We start from the raw sequence: 20570 nt of genomic DNA, 5'->3' as shown, positions 1-20570 counted from the left end.
ACCAATTCTTAAGCTAAAAATGTGGGTAGACTAATATACTACATCACACTAGGAGCAAAGAGCTCATCTGGAAGGAAGTGCACAAACCGGTTTTAAGGGAGGGCAGAGTTCCCATTTTAAGAATGCATACTCTTACTMCCCAAATTAAAATTCAAATATAACAGTGTTATGCTTCATGGCTTCTTATAGGGTAAAAAAGGATTTTTTGCAAGAAAATTTTGACTTAGGCCACATATGGTAGCCTTCTCTCAAGTTTAGGAGTTGTGCATACTTACTTAAAATTAAAAATCAGTCTGTGTTTTGTACCAGTGAGGGAAAAAATGCAAAAATTTACAAACCTGGATTTCCCCAAGTTGCAGGAGTTTAAAGCTTGAAATAGTTGCATGGATTTTTCAAGTCACAAAATAGTGGAATGCTGGTACTTTATTTTCCAGTGTGTGGGAAATATATAAATACATTAAAATGTCTTTTCTTCATCCCTTTTTCCACTTTGATTTTTGTAGTACTACTATTCAATAAAGGACATCTCTGTTGGTGGCATGTGCATTTGTTATGGCCATGCTCGAAGCTGCCCACTGGATGAAATCACAAAGGTATTCTTTAATTTCACTTATTTCTTTTCGTAGAGCAACTTTTCCAATTTAAAAAAAAAAATCAGTTCTTTGCCTAAGGAGAATGAGAAAGAGGAGGATAAAAGAGATCTTACCCCATGATGTATACGAATTATTTGCTTTTTTTTTTTCTTTTTCTATGTAAGCATATCTGGGTCTCTTGTAGTATCACTTTTTTCTAAGTGAAATATTTTTTTGACATTAAATTAAAAAAAATTGGGGGACACTACAAGAAACGATCTGCTTTGCAACACAGGAGACTTGTCCCTTCTGCTCTAGAAAGGTTACTCCCCTGTGTCAATATAGCATAGTTGGGCAGTCTCATGCAAATTGCGGGGTATTTGTGGGTCTAACATTTTCTGGAGTAAATTTGATATTAGGCAGACTTTTGGAAACATTGAGTAAATGACCCCTATAAAAATATTTCATTAAAGTTTTTTTTTTTTTTCTTAGAAATTGCAGTGCCAGTGTGAACACAACACATGTGGAGAGAGCTGTAATAAGTGCTGTCCTGGGTACCATCAGAAACCATGGAGACCAGGAACCATTTCCGCTGGGAACAAATGTGAAAGTAAGTATGCACAGAGGCTTAGGTAGTTTTATAAAGGCTTATTATGTTATTGTTTAAGGTTGCTTTTAGTACAGATCTATACCTATTCCCAAGAAAAAATAAATTGTTTTCATGGGGTTAAGTGAAGGCAGAGGGACTACTTATAATAATTTAAGTCATTTTAAATATTCTATCCCACATGCCTGTATGGCTAGTGGAGGTGTCATGTAGTAATACTTTCAGAGAGAATCAGACAAAAGAGTCTTGGGGATTTATTATACTCCAGTAAAAACTAGCAGATTTGCATCAGTCATTTTGTTAGCTACTTGAAATTCAAATCTCTTACACTGATCATAAATTTTGTGTCAGACAAACAACATTGTTCTGGCAACGCAAATGTTTTGAAAGAAACTTTCCTTACTGGCCAATTACATTTCAGATTGTCTGATACATTGACCTAGGTTGTGCCAGTAGTTTGATACAGCTCAGCATGTTGCTAGGGCTTGTTAGTGCGTTTTCCCTCTTCTCATTGCTAATGCCTGGCACAAGCTGCAGACAATTAAGAGCCTATTAGATCAACTTTACAGTTGCAAGTGGAAGAGCGGTGTTCTTAATACAGCTCTTAATGTCACTGTTTAGAAAGTAGGTGTTTATGAGTATCTGGACCCAACTATCCTCTAACCTAAATCAATTTTATACTTGTGTACTGGCACTGGTGGCTTCCCTGGCTTTTGTCTATAATACAAATAACAGAAGAATTGGACAGATTTTCTCCTGTAATGCAGAGGACAGAAAATGTAAAAATAACTACTGGTAATAACGCACTTTACCATTGACATCTGACAACACTGACATGTCACTACTGACAAGATTGTCTTAGTTTGATCTACAGAGTAGTGTTAAAATGAATGCTATTGAAGTGGCAACTGTGGCTTTGAAATGTGCTTACTTGCTAAGGAATACAATGTATGGAGACTGCTAAAGCATATAGCATAGTTAAGGGGGAAAAAACACTCTTTTCAAATGGTTCGATATGCTTTTCTTACATTTTACTCTTTGTAAAATTTCAGTGTTATAGGAACTGTTGTACAATGTAAATGGAAAAAAAAAAGTGGATTTCTTTTCTGTTCCTTCTTAGAGTGCAACTGTCATAACAAAGCAGAAGATTGTTATTACAACCAGAGTATTGCAGATCACAAAAGGAGCGTAGATATTCATGGCCAGTATATAGGAGGTGGCGTCTGTTTAAACTGTACTCAACATACTACCGGTATCAACTGTGAAATGTGTGCTGATGGATATTTTAGACCACACAAAGTAAGATTTAGAGAATATCATTCTAATGCTTTGTTGATTCTAATAGGTTACAACATGATATGATGAAATGCGTATTTCAGTTCATTGTACATTAATATACACACACACACACACATATATATATAATTTTTTTTCTTTTTAACCAATTACAGAGTAACTGAAAACTGTAGAGGTTATTTTACAGGTGACACACCACCAAAATGTTTAGAGAAAAACTTAAAATGTTTCTTGAATTGCGTGAAAGGGCATGTCTTATTGCTTTAAAAGAAAGTGATGGAGAACAAAAGAATAGTTGGAGAGAAAACTTGAAGTCCTAGTATGGGAATGTAGATATTCTGATAGGAAAGCCATTTCTCCTGTGGATAAAGCTCTAAAAAGTATCAGTATTTCACGTCTAATGTCTTCAGAAGTGCCAATATTGCATACCATCCTATACCAGCCCATTTCAGCCAGTATCAAAAAGGATCCTTATAGGGTTCTAAGATCAAACTCTTTGTCTGATGAGATATTGCAAAAAATACTATTCTTCGTATTGTCATGATTATCGTAGAACATGTTTTCTCTGAGCCTGTCTACTTTCCAGTTTACCAACAAGTCTCACTCTTTGGATGACCTAAGATGACCTAAACTCCATAAAAGACATTGTTAAGATGTGACTAAAAGAGTTAAACATATGAACTTCCTGCAATATGTAGAGGTCTCTATAATGAGACTTACTGAACCAAATTTCTACCCCACAAGATCCTGTTTTGGCAGGGTCATGCATACTTTGGAAAGCCCCTGCTTTAGAAGTCTGGTATAAATAGGTGCAGAGAGCAAGGGTGAGTCTGTATGAGTGTGGTTAGGCAAGAAATAAAGGCCCAGTAGAGAAGTAAAGTTGAGTCTGAGGTTCTCTGGTTCACTTACTGTAAGAAGCATTTAAGGAAAGTCTTCAATCAGCTTGTAGCCAATAAGTAGGTATCTGGAGATCATTACTGATTTGCTTTAAATCTGAGGCCCTCAAAGGGAAATTTTAGGCTTCCCTGAAGAAAAGAAAATCCTTGCCATATGATTTGCATTGCCTATAGTTCAAAGATATATAGTAATCTGTCCTCCCATTGAATGCAGAGCCGAGGATTTCCTTCATTTCCTTCCTCTTTGAACTAGAGGGCATCTTTGCAAAAAAAAATCCATTCCTGACTTAAAGATTTCCTTAATCTTTGGCAAACCATCACAGTGGTTAATTGCTGTCACACTTAAAAATACATATTTAGGTTGAATGTGTCAGGCTTCAACTTCCAGCCCATTAGCTGTTACTATACCTTTGTCTGCTCTGAAAACCAAATTTGGTTTGCCAATTTAAGTTATTTTTGGACTGTGATCCCCGATCTTCTCTTTGCTAAAATGAAACAGATTGAGCCCCTCGATATGTTACTGCATGCTAGCTTTTCCAGTCTTCATTCGTATCAGTTCCAGTGATCCCAGAGAAGAAACAGATGCAACTTTACTTTCCCCAGTTAGAGAGAATTGACAGAGAACATTTGCTTTGCAGGTTTCTCCCTATGAGGACCACCCTTGCTACCCCTGCGGCTGTGACCCCTTTGGGTCTCTGAGTCCTCACTGCATTAAAGATGAGCACCATTCTGACGTGCAGCACGGTAAGGGAGCGGGAAATGCCTTTTCTCTAAATGTGAAGTCTGGCTAATGTCTCTGGGCACTGAGGTCTGAGGGAACATCGTCGTGTTGTGAGTGCCTGCTGGTTAGGTACCTCTTCCAGACACTGGTAAATGTTTGGGAGGGAAGAGGTGAGGCATGACATACTTACAGGCATTTTAAGATACTTCAGGGCCCTTCATTAACTTGTTGTCTGGGGATGGAGGGCTTTGTCCATGTAAAACTATTTGAAGGGTTGAGTTCTAACATTATTCTTTATGCATGCTATTACGGCTATCAAATAATCCATTCTGGTGGAGTTTCTGTGCATTTGATACTCTAAACATGAAAAATAGATGGTGAGGCTGCCATTATGCCAAATATCTGTGTGGAATGTAACATGGAGTGTTACATAAAAAAGGAGTGTTAAATTACTTGCACACGCTGAGACATCTTGAATCTGTCCTCCTGCCAGCTCTWATTTATTTGTTTGTTTATCTATTTGTGGTTTTCAAGGGACTTGGCCAGGTCAGTGTGAATGCAGAGAAGGTTACACAGGAGAAAAATGTGATCATTGTGCATTTGGGTATTGGGGCTACCCTAACTGCTTGCGATGTAACTGCAGCCTAGTTGGTAGCATTAATGAAGATCCGTGCACAGAACCTTGTCTTTGCAAAGTAAGTATCTCTCATTTTTATTTAAAAGGGAATCTGGGGATGGATTTATAATTCATTGTTAATAAGATAAACTTATTCATTAACTGGAAAGATCACTTATTTTATAACAAGTTACTTGGTATAGGTATACACCCAACAAACAAGAATTTAAATTGACTAAATAATCCCTGCATTGAAAATACGATAATTTATGTTAAATAGTTCTGTATGTTACAGATACAACACTTGCTATAAAAATGGGCCAGTCTGGCATTAAAATCACATAATATCTGCATGTGTCTCTAAGTGTGAGAAAGAATCACAGAGAGAATGACAATATGGCTAGCTGGGTTTGATTTTAGGGATGGGCTGATCTTTTTATTCAAAGCCACTGATCTCATGTAAAGAAAGGATGTTTATAACATCTGCTTTCTATGAAGTAATGGTATGCATTTGGAAAGAACTATTGGAATAATTAAATTAGACCTATGTATAAAATCTGATTTAATTATTTGATTACAAAATATAAATGTCAAAATTGTAAACAAATAAAAGAGCAGATTTGCAGCCTTTTTTTTTTTTTGGTAAATATACAATCCCTTTGAAATATCTTGCAGCTGTAGATTCTGCTGGACTTTATTAGGAAGCTGTGTGTCAATATTTAAAGAAGTTGCACTTAATTTTCTGAACCAAATGTTAGCTAGTAGTTTTTTATATTTGTTGCCAAATATGACGGTGAACTGCAGCAAAAAAACCTGTGGTTTGTTTGACAGCTTTTCTAAAACTGCTTAGTTCTTTTGCATAATTTGTCTGATCCAAAATATCAAATGTATAAATAAGCAGAGTCATACTTCTAGAAGAAAGAAATAGCTCCAGTGGCCAAGTTAAATAAGAAGAAAGAGATACAACCGCTTTCCCTGTTTTTGTGCTAGAATAACATGTTTTTAGTCAATGCAGCTAAACTGGTGAAAATTTTGGTATAAACTGAGCAAGAAACTGTCCCCTCTTAGTGCTGTCATGAGTGTGAACCTGACATACAGAATTTTTAGGCGAGATCGCTGAGAGTGTCACCAGCCAGCAGCCCACCTATATGGAAGAAGGAAGTTGTGTGCTCTGAGTGTCAAATGAAGGAGGCAGGATTTCTAAGCCAGTGCAGTCTCCGTGAACACAGTAATGCAAAACCACTTCTTTTTGTAGTTTGAATTTCATACTAGCTCTTTTTGTAAAACCTATTCTCATTACTAGGTAAGTTTTTCAGTTTTCATTATGAAATAAATACTAATTTCTACCTAGCAGTGACAAGTGACACGTGCATTGAGAGTCAAAGTGAAATGTGTGATCCAAATGCATCCTAAAGGCTGAGAAATAAAAAAAGCTGAAAAGAACATGCAATTATTATTTCTCTAAAAATCCAAGATTTAAAATCTAATTATGTCAGGTGGCCCTTTACCTGGGATTGAAAGTAGGCATCCTGAGCCTTTGAATCAAAGATGTGGGGATCATCTACATTTTTCTTATGGGCTGCAAAACCGGTTTGTATTTTGCTTACAAAAGCAGATAACCTACCTGTTTAGAGAGGTCTTATGTAAAGTTCACACACAAAATGCTGGTCCACAAGAGGAGACAGTTGGTAGTGTTGCCATCAAAGGGTTCAGATTTCTCTCCAGTGAGCTGGAAATCTGCTATATGGGACCAAATCTAATGTAAGGCAGCAATCTGGAGTGATTCTGCTGGCCAAAGCGGAAGGAAGTTACACCCTGGTGTAGCTGAAAGCAGAATTTCATCCCCAGGCTTTACATTTGAATTGAACTGTGGTGCTCATACTGGGCTCTTCAAAATGGCAAGACAGGTATGCTTCACGGTGTGCCCCACAGCCCTAGTACCCTGACTGTCTGTAGCAGGGGACTTTGTGGAGTGCACAGTAACACTTGCTTTGCCTTTGTGGTGGGGTTTCCTCATAGTGGAAATCAGAGGGTGAGATGGGTAGTCATATGTATCCAGATCTTGCCCTGATATGAAGCTGGGACATGGCCAGAACCTTGTCTCTGGGGTGGGAAAGGTTCTGGATCTCACAGCATGGAGATACCCACTGAGATCTACTACTTGCACAGATTCATGGACATTTACAGAATATTTTCTTTACCTGTTTGCTTCTCAGCAGCTTTTGTCTAAATGTTTTTCACAAATATCTAGACAATGTCAGTAGAAAGTTACAAGATTTTAGTTATAGGAAGTTGGGTGCACTGGTTTGGGGGGTTTTCTTTTTTTCCAGTAACTACTACATTAAAGAGCTTTGTAACAGTGTGCTTGGGACTACCCGGTTTGTATGGTGAGGAGGCAGGAGGCAGTGCTAGGAGCTAACAGAGGTGGAGCCCCTCTACTGCTGGAGCAGGAATTCCTGGACCTTAGCTAGAGCAAATTGGGAGGAAGAGCTGCCAGCTAGCGTACGTGTATGTGATGTTCCTGTAGGAAGAGATGGCAGTAGTGGTGGGGATCACAGTGCGGGTTGTAATAGATGGTTGAGAATGTTGTCTTAAAACTGGCTGTGGTAGCTCCAGGAGCCTGGCTGTCAAGGTAAGCTGTCCTGTGGACCATCTGGATTCTGTAAAYATGAGAACTTTGCCCCAAAGCAGCCTAGAAATTCAAGCTACTAGAGAATCAGACTGGCAAAGTAGCAGAAGTTTTGCAAAACCTGCCTGTGTGCCAGAATTTCATTTCATTCGAGCCCTTACATGGCATGTTTAGATTTTGATGAACAGGCAAATTCTGATGAATTTTTCCAATCAGTTTTAGTTTTAAGCTCACTGAGTCTTATTGAATAAGCCTGCTGTGCTGAAATCTGCTTTCCTTTATATCCTTCTGAATGCTGTTATGCCTAAATCCCATCTAATCCACTGTATTTGTTACCATAATAATGCTGATGTGAAACAAATGTTATGCCATTCACAGGAAAATGTAGAAGGTGAAAACTGTGACCTCTGTAAACCGGGATTCTACAATTTGCAAGAAAGAAATCCTCAGGGCTGCACAGAGTGTTTCTGCTTTGGGGTTTCTGATGTCTGTGACAGCCTAACATGGCCCATCAGTCAGGTATTTATATGTTATGTCCATGACCTAATATTCTTTCCTTAGGCGGCTGCAAAATGTGCTGTATTTCTCTTTTGACATGTGTCCAAGTTAACTTCAATTTCTGGCATGCATCTCCTTACAGAGGAATGGATTTTCAATGTCAGTGGACAGCTCTGAGACAACCAGCATGTCACCCCAGTGCAAGCTTTGTCCCCATTGGGTTGCAGTGCTACCGGAAGCATTGGCTAGTGGAGTCTCTGATAATGCCATGGAAAAGTGCATTTTTTCTGACCTTGTGCTGTTGAAGTTCCTTTACATGTTGAAGAGAGGAACCAAAACCTGCTCCCTTGCCCATACATATTGGGCAGGGGTAATGTGACCTCTAGCAATACTTCCAACACTCTTGCTTGGAAAACAGAAGGATTATAAATATCACTATCTTCTGAACAGATATTTATTGAGTAGGGAACTTCTGGGACACTATTTTTTTCAAATGCCTTCCACATCTTTGAACAGCTAGTCACACTTTAGTCCCCTGTTTTGTGTGCCCAGAAAGGGAGAAGAAAACACCTTGAATAGACTGAAGTTCTAAGGTGCTTGTATAAAATTGTTTCAGTGAGAAGAATGAAATTCTTTCCTCCTGCTCCTTCCTTTGGGACTGTGGTTTTAACTTTCCTCTGACTCAGCTTTGTCTATACATGGAGATTATAGGCCTCAAAGCCATTAACTGTGTCTCAGGGAATTATGTAGGTATAGAGCTAATTTTATTGGGAGAATAAAAATCACGCTTATTCCTCTTTAGTAGGGAGGTAGAGGCAATCCTACTCCGATTATAATGAAGTGGTGACCATTTGCATGTATTGGGTGTCAGTCTGGGTTAAAGAAGGTACTATAGATTCATTAATTTGAATGAGTATCTAGGGAGGGGGTAAGTTTAGTGACTGCTTTCTCAGCAACTCTAAGCCTGGCTCCCATTAATGTAACCTTTCTTTTTTGCAGGCATCAGATATGACTGGGTGGCTGGTTACTGATCTGTATAACACAAAGAGCGTGCAGCCTCAGCGAAGCCAGTTTGATGGACCCCACCAAATAAGTATCAACAACACTGAGGCTGTGAAAGTGCTGAAACACACTTATTACTGGTCAGCACCTGAGTCATATCTGGGAAATAAAGTAAGTTCTCAGTTAGAAAGAGTCAAAACTATTCTATAGTTTCCTTATTTTAATCATACTGTATTGCTCTAAAAATGTCCTTGTACATAAACGGTAGACATATAATATCTCTGCTTTCCAAAATGCTTCATTACTGAGAAATTAGTATACCATAAATTCTCCTCTGTGCACCTAAAACTTTGTTCTTCTATCTTTCCTGTATGACAYAAATCATTGTCTTTCAGTTTAACGCTTACTGTGCATTGAAACCCTTGAAGTTGCTATTTGTCATTCCACACAGCCTGTGTCTGTTCTTTGGAAAATAATTCAAATTTGAGTATGGTTGGAATATCTCATACTTCCGTAATTATAAATTAAAGATAAAACCCAATATTGACAGTCTTCTCAATCTGGCTCTGCTCTTCAAATCACAGTGTTCCTGGCCCAGTTCCCCCTTTTCCCTACGCTACCTCTTTGAGCTCACTCACCTCCCTGTTTCCTTCTCTGCCCATCTTTGATGGCACAGTATAGTCTCTCTTACTTTCTCCTGACTGTTATTAACTTGATGCTTGCATTCCTCATATTTTTGACTCCCATACCCAAGCTTACACCCTTCACACCTTGTCCAGTACAATAGACAGAACCATTAATTTCCTTGTATCTGCCTCTTGGCTCTCTCCCATTTCAGATTTATCAGTTACCGATCAACTAGTCTTAATTTTTGCTCCAGGTACTACCTAAAGCTCTGCGTCTCCCAGCTTTTTGCCTGCCTGACACCTCACTTCTTTAACTGTTTCTCAGTCCAGTATCTTTGCCCACACAGCCCTGCTCCTTAGTATAGTGACAATGTAAATGGACACAAGTCTCAAACTGTAACTTGAAAGAGTATTTTTGTATAGGGCAACAGTCACTCAAATTCTGATCTCCTATCCATTAAATATAGATTGATACTGTTGATGCTACTCTTTAATTTACTTTGAAGTAGTCAGCAGCAGATTTGGGGCTCAGGAGCCCCAAAAGTGGAATATGGAACATAAATAACTCCAATATGCTGTACCCCTTGGCTAGAATGGTAGCATAAACCTGTGCTGTTCATTGGAAGTCCTGTGGGTGTTGCGCTGAATGAGGGCACTTGTCTGAATCATCTGCAGAGCCTTCAGTTTGCTTTCCCCACCTGCGCAGCAACAAGCCAGTGCTTGTCCCAGAGTTAACACACGTCATGTTAAACTTGCTGTGGAAAGTGGTGTTTGTAAGCCTATGTGCTCCTTTAGTTTGCTGCAAATACACTGTACTATCCTGTGTCTCTTCTTTGCGTTGATTGTGGGTTGCTTTGCTGTTAAGGCTTTGGTTTTTGTAATTTCAGCTGACAGCTTTTGGTGGAGATTTGAAGTATACGGTATCTTACGACATTCCAATGGAGAGTGTGGACAGTGATATAGTATCTAGCGTGGATGTCATCATTCAGGTGGATTTTTTTTTTTGCAGCTGGCTACCAATCAGACATTATTGGGAATCTAATAGGCTAAAATGGAAAAGAAAAAGAATATTTCTATATTAATATCTTTCTCAGGTGTAAATCCCTTCCTAAAAGTCACTACCAAGATTTTTCTTTTTATTCAGCTCTCTGGTTTTTTGATCCATTTCTCTGAAATTGTAGGTATGCAATACTAACTTTATATAATAAATATCTACGAATTAACCTTTGTGAAAACAGCTGAGGTGATAATTATTAAATGAACAAAGTTCTATTTACAAAAGAAACTACAACAAACTGGAATGATTTATATTTATGAAACAGATGAATATTCTTGCAGTTTGGTTACTTTTCTAGTATGATTTATGTTGCAGTTAAAAATCTCTCTGTAAGAAATCCAGGCACCCTCCAAAAAGCATTATTTTGTAATAGTAATAGGTAGCAATTGAACAAGACAGAAAAGAGATTCTGTTTTGTGAAGGAGCTTGATTTTTGAAATATAGTTTAATTCTTTTTTCAGAAGAAAACCAAGTATTTCTGAAGTCTCCAAACTAAAAGGGAATGGGATTTTAGTCTCCCTAAAGCCATGGAAAATGCAGCCCTTTTATTTATTCTTTTCCTAGTGCAAGAAATCCAGTTTGGTTGCCTCTTTGTTATCTGGATGTATATCATTTCCCCAAGTCCTAGGCCAAAGCAATCTGTTAGGTCAAGTGTAAAGTAGGCCACAGTCACCTCATACTTAATATGAAATTTAAATGCAGAAATGTTCGTATTCATTCTTTATTGGTTTTGGGAGTGAGTAGAAAGCTACACAGTGTGCATATAGGATAATTACCTATATGAGGTCAGCTGAGAGTAAATATAATTGCTAGATAAAGTCTGCACACAAATACAGAAAATGTTCTCTCTCTTTCAATTTCAGGGCAATGGGCAGATTTTGAGTACAAGAGCAGCAGGCTTGTCCTTGCAGCCATATGAGGAGTATTCTAATGTTGTGAGATTTGTATCGGAGAATTTCATAGACTTCAATACAAAAAAAGCTGTGGACCGGGAAAGGTTGATGACTGTTCTAGTAAATGTAACCCATCTTCTGATCAGGGCCAACTACAATATTGCCAAAAAAGCTGTGTACAGGTGAGCAAGAGAAAATACTCAAATTAACGCAAATACTTTTATTATTTTTGTGGTAGGAAATGCCACTCATAGCGGTAATAGTCCTAAAGTTTTAAGTTAATAATTTCTAGAAAAAAAAAACATTTGACTGAATTTTCTCAAGACTGGTCTTGTACCCAAAATTCCAAGTGTAATGTGTAGAAAAATGCATTTCATTGTTTTAAAGATATCTGATAGCAAAGTCATTGGTTTTTGCTCTAAAGGCATACTGCCTAAAAGCCTCATTACAATGACAGCTTTGTTAGAGGGAAATATCTCCTCAACTCTCAATAGTATGCTTGTTTTGGTATGTGGCAAGTTAATCCATCACTGACTATTGAAAACCTGTTAGTAAAGACATTGGCTGTATTTCTTTTAATGTCTGTTTGCAGATGTTACTGAGGCTCGCCTCTAAGGGAGCACTTAACAGGAAAATTTGGCTGGAATGAATTARCTGGCCCTACCTTAGTCTCAAGTCAGAATTAGCAATATCTRTACCAATCCTTACAGATCTCTGTCTTGTTCTCAAAGTCCACAGGAATAAGGCTTTATTGCCCTTCATGTGTGCACCTACCAGCAAGGACCTGGTGCTGTTTCTGACTACGCACCCACCTGTAATATGTGTCTGTTTTAGATGTGGTCCAGTAAAGCTATTTTATTTTGGGACTGCAGTAGAAGGCTGCCCCAATGCTACCCCTCTGATATCGTGGCAGAGAGGGAAGTTCTTGATGAAACCTCTCCACAGGAGAAGTCACAGAGTCAATGGGAGTAATCATAATGATAACAGGGTGAGGACAAATCCACTTCCAGCTCAGAAATACAAACACAGTGATAGCACCATGACCATAGTCTTTTTGTAGCTGAGATTTGCACCTGTTCTTCGGCTGTCGCCACCAGAGAGCAGTGTTACTCTCCTAGAAGCAAATTGTCCTGTTTAAAATCTGTTTGGGGAAATAAATGGTGTGATGTTTTCCTGTTTGATCCTAGGCTGGACTCTGTGACCCTGGATACTGCAAGTGCAAATGTTATAGACCTTTCTTCAGCACCAGATGTGGAATTCTGTGAATGTCCTCAAGGTTACACAGGAATATCCTGTGAGGTAACCTCTCCTCGTGTTGGGTGTATGCAAAATGATCTCCTTTTTGAAAGGATCTAGATATTAAAGGCAAGCTGCCTTTAATTGCACTGCTATAAAAATATATTTCCTGTGCTGAAATGCTGTGTACTATATTGCACACAGTGCTGTAGATATTTTCTTCTTGGTGCACTTAATGTGATCTTAAACTTACTTCCTGAATTCTATTTGGTGTCACTAAAAGGTGATGATACACTTCAGAGCATCAGTGTTAAAGAGGGAGCAGCTGTAAAAGCTCTGTTAGGCTGTTCTAAGCTTACCTTACTCATTAATAGCATTCTTCCTAGATCGGAATTGTGCACAGCTTATTTCTGTTTTGTATCATTAGGTTTGTGGAAGCAATAAGGGACCTTAGCAGGGAGGAATGCTAGTCTTGGAAGATCCCACGGGGTCAAATGTGTTATGCAAGGTGGTGTCTTATATATCTGTGAATAGAAGATTATGGAGGCAGAGCACCATCTGCAGAATAGCAGAAATTATTTTGACAAATAATTTCAGTGTGAAGCTTTGTGCCATAGCATCATTAATAATTCTGCAAAGGAGCTAGAACATCTGCTTTTTATTGTCTCGTAATAAAGAACTTCACATGTTGAACTGCACGAAACTTAACTTATGTGGCTCCAGAGGACAAAGGGTTGAATCAAAGTTTCACGGAGTTAACTCTTATCCTCTTTACCCAGTGCAAGTAAAAAACCACCACCAGAAAAGAGTTGCAGTGACATCAATGGAGTAGAAAGAGCATTCAGTAACCAGAATGTGAATGAGTCAGTTTGTGGGTGGTCAGAAGTGGGCTCGCTGAATATGATTTGATGTGTACTTTTAACATACATAATGCTTCTGTTTTTTCCCCCGTTTCCTTTCAGTCCTGCCTCCCTGGATACTACCGTGTGGATGGAATACTCTTTGGAGGTATTTGTCAACCCTGTAAATGCAATGGGCATGCAACCGAATGTGACATTCATGGTGTTTGCTCTGTAAGTCATCCTTCAAAGTGTTTGTGTTTTAAGCATCTATTTAGGAACTGGGAGAGGATTTTGGCTGTGGGAGACAAGCTTACAATGTGTGCAGATTTCAAGCTCTGGGTATAGAACTTTTTTCTTGCTTTTCATTGTTTACTTCAATATATTTCAGTGGGCTCCCTTAAAGTGTTTTCTATTAAAGAATTTGTTTTAGTTTACCATTTAAAGTGGGGAAAAATCAGAACTAAAATAAAAATGTCAGTATATACTGGCTAATAAAAATCTCAACTTTGCTTGTACCAGTCAATAAAAAAAAACTTTTATTGGAACAAACAAAATTAAGCAATGTTTTAGGTGAAGATCTGTTTTCAGGTATATGTGCATCTCCTATGACTGACATCAGTGGAAATTACACATTCTCTTCTGAAGACAGAATTTTGCTCTCAGCTCTCTTTCTTCTAAAATTTAAAGGTCACAGAAATGGAATGGCTAAACACCAGTAAAAAACATATAAAAAGTTACTGCAAATGTGTACAATGTGCAAAATAAGTTTAAGTTTGTGTGTAAGTAATGTAATTGTTTCCTGATGTAAACACCCTCTAAAATTTTGGAGAGAAATAATTAGAAATTGTTGTTATAACTCAGATAAACCCAACTTATCTTTGAAGTTCTTCTCTGCTCTTCCTGGCCTCTCCTTGAAGCCTGATGCTGTACTGCATGCAAACTCCTGCAGAGATCCCTCAGGGGCTGAAAAACCATCAAGAGTAAATATGAAAAGATTTTTTTTGTGCGTCTCTCAGGCTTGTCAGCACAACACGACAGGACCTTTCTGTGATCAATGCTTGCCTGGTTTCTATGGACGTCCATCCCAGGGAACTCCTGAGGGCTGCCAGCCCTGTGCCTGTCCTCTGAGCTCTGCTGCAAACAAGTAAGCTGCTTGTGCTGCTTTTGCATCTTCAGCAAAATCAGAATGTGGGAGAAAGAAAGGTGCTACAAAATCTGAAGCAGAGAGAGGACTTTTCTTCTCCCTCTTCATTTGAGCCTGTCTCATAGAAACATTGTTTTGCCAGGTAGAAGAATATATAAATTTTTAAGCTAAGAGAGGCTGAGTGAACTGGTGCAATTTGTACACRAAGGGTGAAAGTAATACTTAGACCCATCCTTGAACTTGGCAGCAAAATCACAGTTCTCTTTCATGTTATTTCAGAAAATAACAAAAGGACAGATGGATTGTATGTGAAAAAGAGGAGCTGGGTATGGAGTTTTGACAGATTTTCTAGAAAGAGAGCTACATTTTTAGGAAGTTTTAAAATCTTCCTTTCTTTTGGAAGACAAAACCTTGAGAAGAGTTTCTAAAAATGATAATTTTATTTTGACATGTAATTCTGTTTTGACATGCACTGATGTTAATCTAGAAAAATTTGCAGTTACGTGGTTATAAAAACAGGTGCACAGACTTGAAGGGTGGGTATTGAATGTTTGTGGAAGTCTGTAATTCTGTGTATTGATACTGACTAACAAAAATATTGTTAATAGTTTCAGTCCTACTTGCCTGCAGAGTGAAGGAGGTGAAATTGTCTGTGACAAATGTCCTTCAGGCTATACTGGTTCTCAGTGTGAAAGGTATGTACACTAGTTTTGGGTAAAATATCAATGTCATTGTCATCACTAACTATACATCATCCTACCTGCCTTGAATTGCTTATACCACATGTACAGAACATTCCTGATATATCTTTCCTTTCCATTTTGTCTTTGCTTCTAATATAGAGCCTCTTTAGAAAAAAGATTGATTAGGAAATACTCTCTTGGGTGGGGAGAGTATCTGATATGTCTTCATCCCAGCTGATAAAATTTTCAATCTCTTGCGCAGATGTGCTAATGGTTACTACGGGAATCCACTGGTGCCTGGGCAGTCGTGTGTTCCCTGTGAATGCAATGGCAATGTAAACCCTCAAGAGGATGGCCACTGTGACACTGCAACAGGACAGTGCCTGAAGTGTGTGGGGAACACTGGGGGTCACCATTGTGAAAGGTGTGCTGATGGGTATTATGGGGATGCAGTGATTGAGAAAAGCTGTCGTGGTAAGCTACTATTATTAACTGTCATATTTTAAAGAATAGAAAAATGTGGTGTGCATTTAGCTGAATGAATAGGGAGATATGTGCCTTTTTTGAAAGAGTTAACCTTCTAGTTCAACTTGTGAGTTGACAAGTGCAGGTTGAAAACTATAGGGTTGGGATAGTGTGAGAAAGGAATGTATTATGTTGGGGTCTAACTCTTCATATTCCTCACACTTACTGGCTTGCTCAATACTCTCTCTTCATTTAGCTGTTGTGGATGTTTCCTACTTCAGAGTGTTGCATATACGACCAGAAGAGGTGAACTACTCAAATGCATCTCTTCAGAGTTGCTTTTCTTTTTCTTTCTCTTGGCCCAAATGCATAGTACTGTTATTAATGTGGTGTATTGACATCTGTGGGATATAAACAGGTGAAACATACACTGTATACCAAATTTTGCAGTCCTGTATAATAATGAATGCATATAGACATTAATAGAATTATTTTGTTTTCGTTTCTTTTTTCTAAACATAAGCCTGTGAGTGCCATGTGAATGGTTCCCTTTCCAGTATTTGTCATCATGGGACAGGCTTCTGTCAGTGCAAGTCAAATGTGATCGGACAAAGATGCGATAAGTGCTTGGTAAGCAATATTCAGCTGTTCCTGACATCTGAATTTTCTTGTATCTTGGTCTGACTATTTATCTGCAAATACTGACATCAGTGTGAAGAGACGCAAAGGGAAAGCTCTATATGCTTGAATGCTTAGTATATAAAGTTTATTCCCCGCTCCCCAAAATTCTCTGGGAATTTGAGCTCCTGATCACTCCATAGGAAACCAAAGGCTTTTGATCAGTCTGTTTGATATTTTCACTTATGGCTTTGGCACAAAACGTGAAATTCTTGATGGACAATTAGGTCACAGGTGCTTGAAGGCTTTTGGAAAAGAAAGGGAATGATTTTCGGCAGTACAAAATGCCAGGTAATGAACTTGGAGTATAAGAATGCTTCTCCACTGATCTGAGGCACAGTGAGAAGGTGGAAGACCTGAGGGTGCTACTGGATCATAGGAAGCCTGCGCCTTGCTGGTGTGGTGTAGCTGTAGAAGAGGCAGGTGTGATTTAGGATGTGTCAGGTGAGCTATTTCCAACRGGGATAGGCAGCACTAATGCACCAGTAAGGTCTTATCTGGATTTCTGTGTAAAATTCTGGTCACCCTGGTTTGGGGAAGATGACCTCAGACTACAGCATGTGCAGAGAAAGGCAACTCAGGTGTTCAGGGGAGAGGAGACCTGTTGTTGGAGAGGAGAGCAAAGTTTGTCAGCGCAGGTTTTTGCAGTTGCGAATTGCTCTGCCTGTGCTCTTTGCAGATGTGAAGCTATGTAGTTGTCTCAGCACCCTTCTGAATCGGCCTGTTCAGGTTAGTGCCGCGCTGACTGACAGGGCGCAGTCATGTTGGTTTACCGAAAAAATAAGCAGAACCACATTGGAAAAACCTGAAGGGATCGTAGCAGAGTGCTTCTGCAAAATGAACTCTGAGCAGGAATATCTGAAGAATGTGGTTGGTGATGGTTAATACATCACAGCTGAACACCGAAGAGGGCTTCAGCTAAAGGACAGGCCTGTTACAAGAACGAATAGGTATACATGGGTGATATAAAACAGCAGTCCCCAACTCTTGCTAAGTGCAGAATTGCCTTAGAGACTGGAGCTGGCAGTCTCTGCCCAGCTGCTGCCCCTGTGTCCAGGTGCGTGCCAGTCAATCACACCTACCTTAGTCACAGACAGGCTCTGTTCTGCTCTTTAATAAGCATTCACAGAAAATCTGTGCCTGATCAGCACAGCCTGCCCTTGCCTCATGGAAGTGTTTAAATTTAAATATCCTCAGACTTTAAAATATAAAGTTGCACTAATGAGATTTAGAGGACCACATGAGCATGTTGGTGTTCAAATTTTCACCCAGACGCATACTTGTATATAGCTGGGAATGGTGAAGAGATGATGTTACTCCAACAGTCRTGTAAAGCCGATCAGTATTCATGGAGGTCAGGCACCAGGGAAAGTAACCAAAAGAAAATGAGAGCATACTTCATATTTTTTCAATGAGTTATGAAATATAGCTCAAACATTTACTTCCTGCCCAACAGAGTGGTTATTATGACCTGCTTACTGGACTTGGCTGTGTTCCCTGCAACTGCAGTCAATTTGGCTCGGTCTCCGAGGACTGCAATGATCGGGGACAGTGTCACTGTGTACCAGGAGTGGCTGGAGAAAAGTGTGATCGCTGCGCTCATGGCTTTCATGCGTTCCAGGATGGTGGCTGCACACGTAAGCTAATCCATGATCCTTTCAGGGTCTGTCTGGAATTTCTTTCAGCAGTGTATTTTATGTTACACTCCAGCAAAGGTCACTTGCTTTAATAAATATTCTGAAAAATGTGGAGAATGGTCTCCTAATACTTTGATAAAGCTAGGGAACAAAGCATTTTTTGATTGCTTATTGTTTAGTTCCTCATAAAAGGTGGTGACTATGAAACAGCAGTTCATACAAACTTTGTAAGAGAAGTATTGCTTTCTAAATAGCCCCTTAGTCTCTCTCTCTCTCTTTTTTTAATCAAAGCCCTTCACTCCTCCTGAGAAAATAAACTTCTTTCCTCCAATTACAAAAGCTAAAAGCTACTACTATTACAGATTTTCTACCTTAATTTTTTCTGTGTAATTCTTACAAATGTATTTTATGCTTTGATAAGATATGTCATTGACTGTATTTTCCCATCATCACCTGGGTATGTACAATTTTTCATCATGGTATAGATGAAAATGTTAAACTAAGCACTTGCCATCCAAAACACTTAATTTATCATATTAATAAGGAGCCCTTTTCAACATGTTACAGCCAGAGGAATGCCAACCTTTTCTCCAGTCTGACAGAAACATTTTTTTTAAGTCTCAAATAGTACAGTAATATGAAATATGTAGTAAGATTAAGTGACAGGATTGTGTTTCTGAACATATTTTATGAATTAAAACCGAGTTTACTATGAGCAAAGACCCTTAGGTACCTTTAACCATTTCAGTCTTGGAAATTTTGTAAATGTCATTAAAGCAATTAATAGAAACACTTTTCTGAATCTGTGCCTTTTAGCAGAAATAGTATTTCTTAAATAGGCAAGTGCTTTCCTGCAATAACATTAGAGTTATTATTAAAATAATTATCCTTTCCTATTATTCTCTAAACAGTTCCTTTAAAATTACTTATTCCTGAGGTTAATCTTTTCAGCTGTTCAAGAAAATTATTACATTTGATGACTTTTGCATCCTCTGTAATAGTGTTTTTTCCTACAAATTTACTGTTCTCCACAATAATTTTCCCTGGCTCTGATTCTCCTGTGAAAATGCAGCACTGCTTTTTAAACCATAAAACAGGCTATGTCAAGCAGGAATAATGGACTTTCAATAAAAAATTGAACTGGCAATGAGTTCCTAGTGAAATGAATAAACCGTATTGTGTAATTAAGAAAAGGAAGGCTATTAGTGGTCTTGGGATTTGTTCTCTATAGCAAAAGCAAAGTCAATGTTAATCATTTGGTCCCATTTCTCTTGCAGCTTGTGACTGTGCTCATACTCAAAACAACTGTAATGCAAATTCTGGTCAATGCATTTGTCCCCCTCACACTCAGGGACCAAAATGCGAATTCTGTGAAGAAAATCACTGGGGACTCTATCCTGAGCTTGGCTGCAAGGTATGGTAGGCTGTGATGAAAAGCTATGGCTATTCAAAGAATTCACCTTATACTAATGTCAGAATTGGCCTCTTGTTTTGAGAACATCARTCTTTATTCTCTGCTTCAAAGTTACAGCTAGATGCTCACATTAAAAAAAAAAAAAATCGGACTGTAAAGTATTTATTGAGGAGCCTTCTGAGAAAGCTGTCTTTGAAAATACTGATTGGAGTGACTGTACTGAGTAGGTACATAGATCGTATTAAAACTTTGAGGTGTGTCTTCTAACTCTAATTGCTTAAATAGCAATGCTGGAAGAGATCTGTAGCAGCAATTGGCAGGAAGGAGCCTGGTTTCTGTGCTAATCAAGTAGTGATGATATTACGGTTTTAAGAACAATGAAATCTAGCATATCCTTAAAGTCTTTGCATGCCTTTTTTTCTGAATATTTAAAATTAAAATGGAATAAGGTAGCTCATGTTTCCTGAATGGAATAAAATGCCAGCTCAGGTCACATCCAAGGAGCAGCAATGATTTTAGGCAATTTGGTTCACCCAGTAAATTCCTGTCAGATATGGCATTGGGCCAACCTTTATTTTATAAATGTTGATTTTTTAAAAAGCGTCAGGACTACATGAGTATAGTGATTAACTTCAATGGAGAAACCACGAATATAATCAACTTGACAGTGTCTGTTATTATATGTGGTAAATACTTGACAAGTATAAGTATCAGCCAAATTGAGCTTTTTTCTTCTAATATTTTAAAGAAAGGATGATAAAATAGTGCTAAACCTCTTTTCAGCGTTTGTCATCTTAGTGATTTATAGCAACTTACTCAGCAGTCAAGCTTTAAACCACTGCTTTGTCAGCTATCAGTTACTACCATCCTTACCTAATATTCTGCAAATACAATGTGCCTGGTCCGTGTGTATTTCCTCTGCGTAGGAGGTGGTAGTGGGAGGCTAAAGACTTTTTAGGTTTTCCTTTGATAGAGTGATACCACTGCACTTGCCAGAGATCAAGTTTAATTAAGTACGTGACTGCTCATTTTTGCTAAGTTGTTAGCTTTTCTTTTGA

At 38.5% G+C, this 20570-nt stretch overlaps 1 protein-coding gene across 1 annotated transcript in view; it reads left to right on the top strand.

Annotated features, from left to right (window-relative positions):
* The window catches only part of LAMA1 (laminin subunit alpha 1), an 84843-nt gene that overhangs the window by 14933 nt on the left and 49340 nt on the right, over positions 1-20570 (top strand). The window contains exons 5-21 of the mRNA XM_026070785.1: positions 504-593; positions 1065-1182; positions 2300-2478; positions 4010-4115; positions 4627-4787; positions 7716-7856; positions 8835-9008; positions 10351-10452; positions 11384-11595; positions 12601-12712; positions 13612-13722; positions 14508-14635; positions 15244-15330; positions 15581-15792; positions 16307-16413; positions 17918-18098; positions 19376-19512. Coding sequence (XP_025926570.1) covers positions 504-593; positions 1065-1182; positions 2300-2478; positions 4010-4115; positions 4627-4787; positions 7716-7856; positions 8835-9008; positions 10351-10452; positions 11384-11595; positions 12601-12712; positions 13612-13722; positions 14508-14635; positions 15244-15330; positions 15581-15792; positions 16307-16413; positions 17918-18098; positions 19376-19512 — 2358 coding nt within the window. The remainder of the gene's footprint in view (positions 1-503; positions 594-1064; positions 1183-2299; positions 2479-4009; positions 4116-4626; positions 4788-7715; positions 7857-8834; positions 9009-10350; positions 10453-11383; positions 11596-12600; positions 12713-13611; positions 13723-14507; positions 14636-15243; positions 15331-15580; positions 15793-16306; positions 16414-17917; positions 18099-19375; positions 19513-20570) is intronic.

This window comes from Apteryx rowi, unplaced genomic scaffold (assembly GCF_003343035.1).
Source record: "Apteryx rowi isolate R43461 unplaced genomic scaffold, aptRow1 scaffold_319, whole genome shotgun sequence".
NCBI lineage: Eukaryota > Metazoa > Chordata > Aves > Apterygiformes > Apterygidae > Apteryx > Apteryx rowi.
Note: the sequence above shows the minus strand (reverse complement) of the source record. Positions and strands in the feature narration are given on the sequence as shown.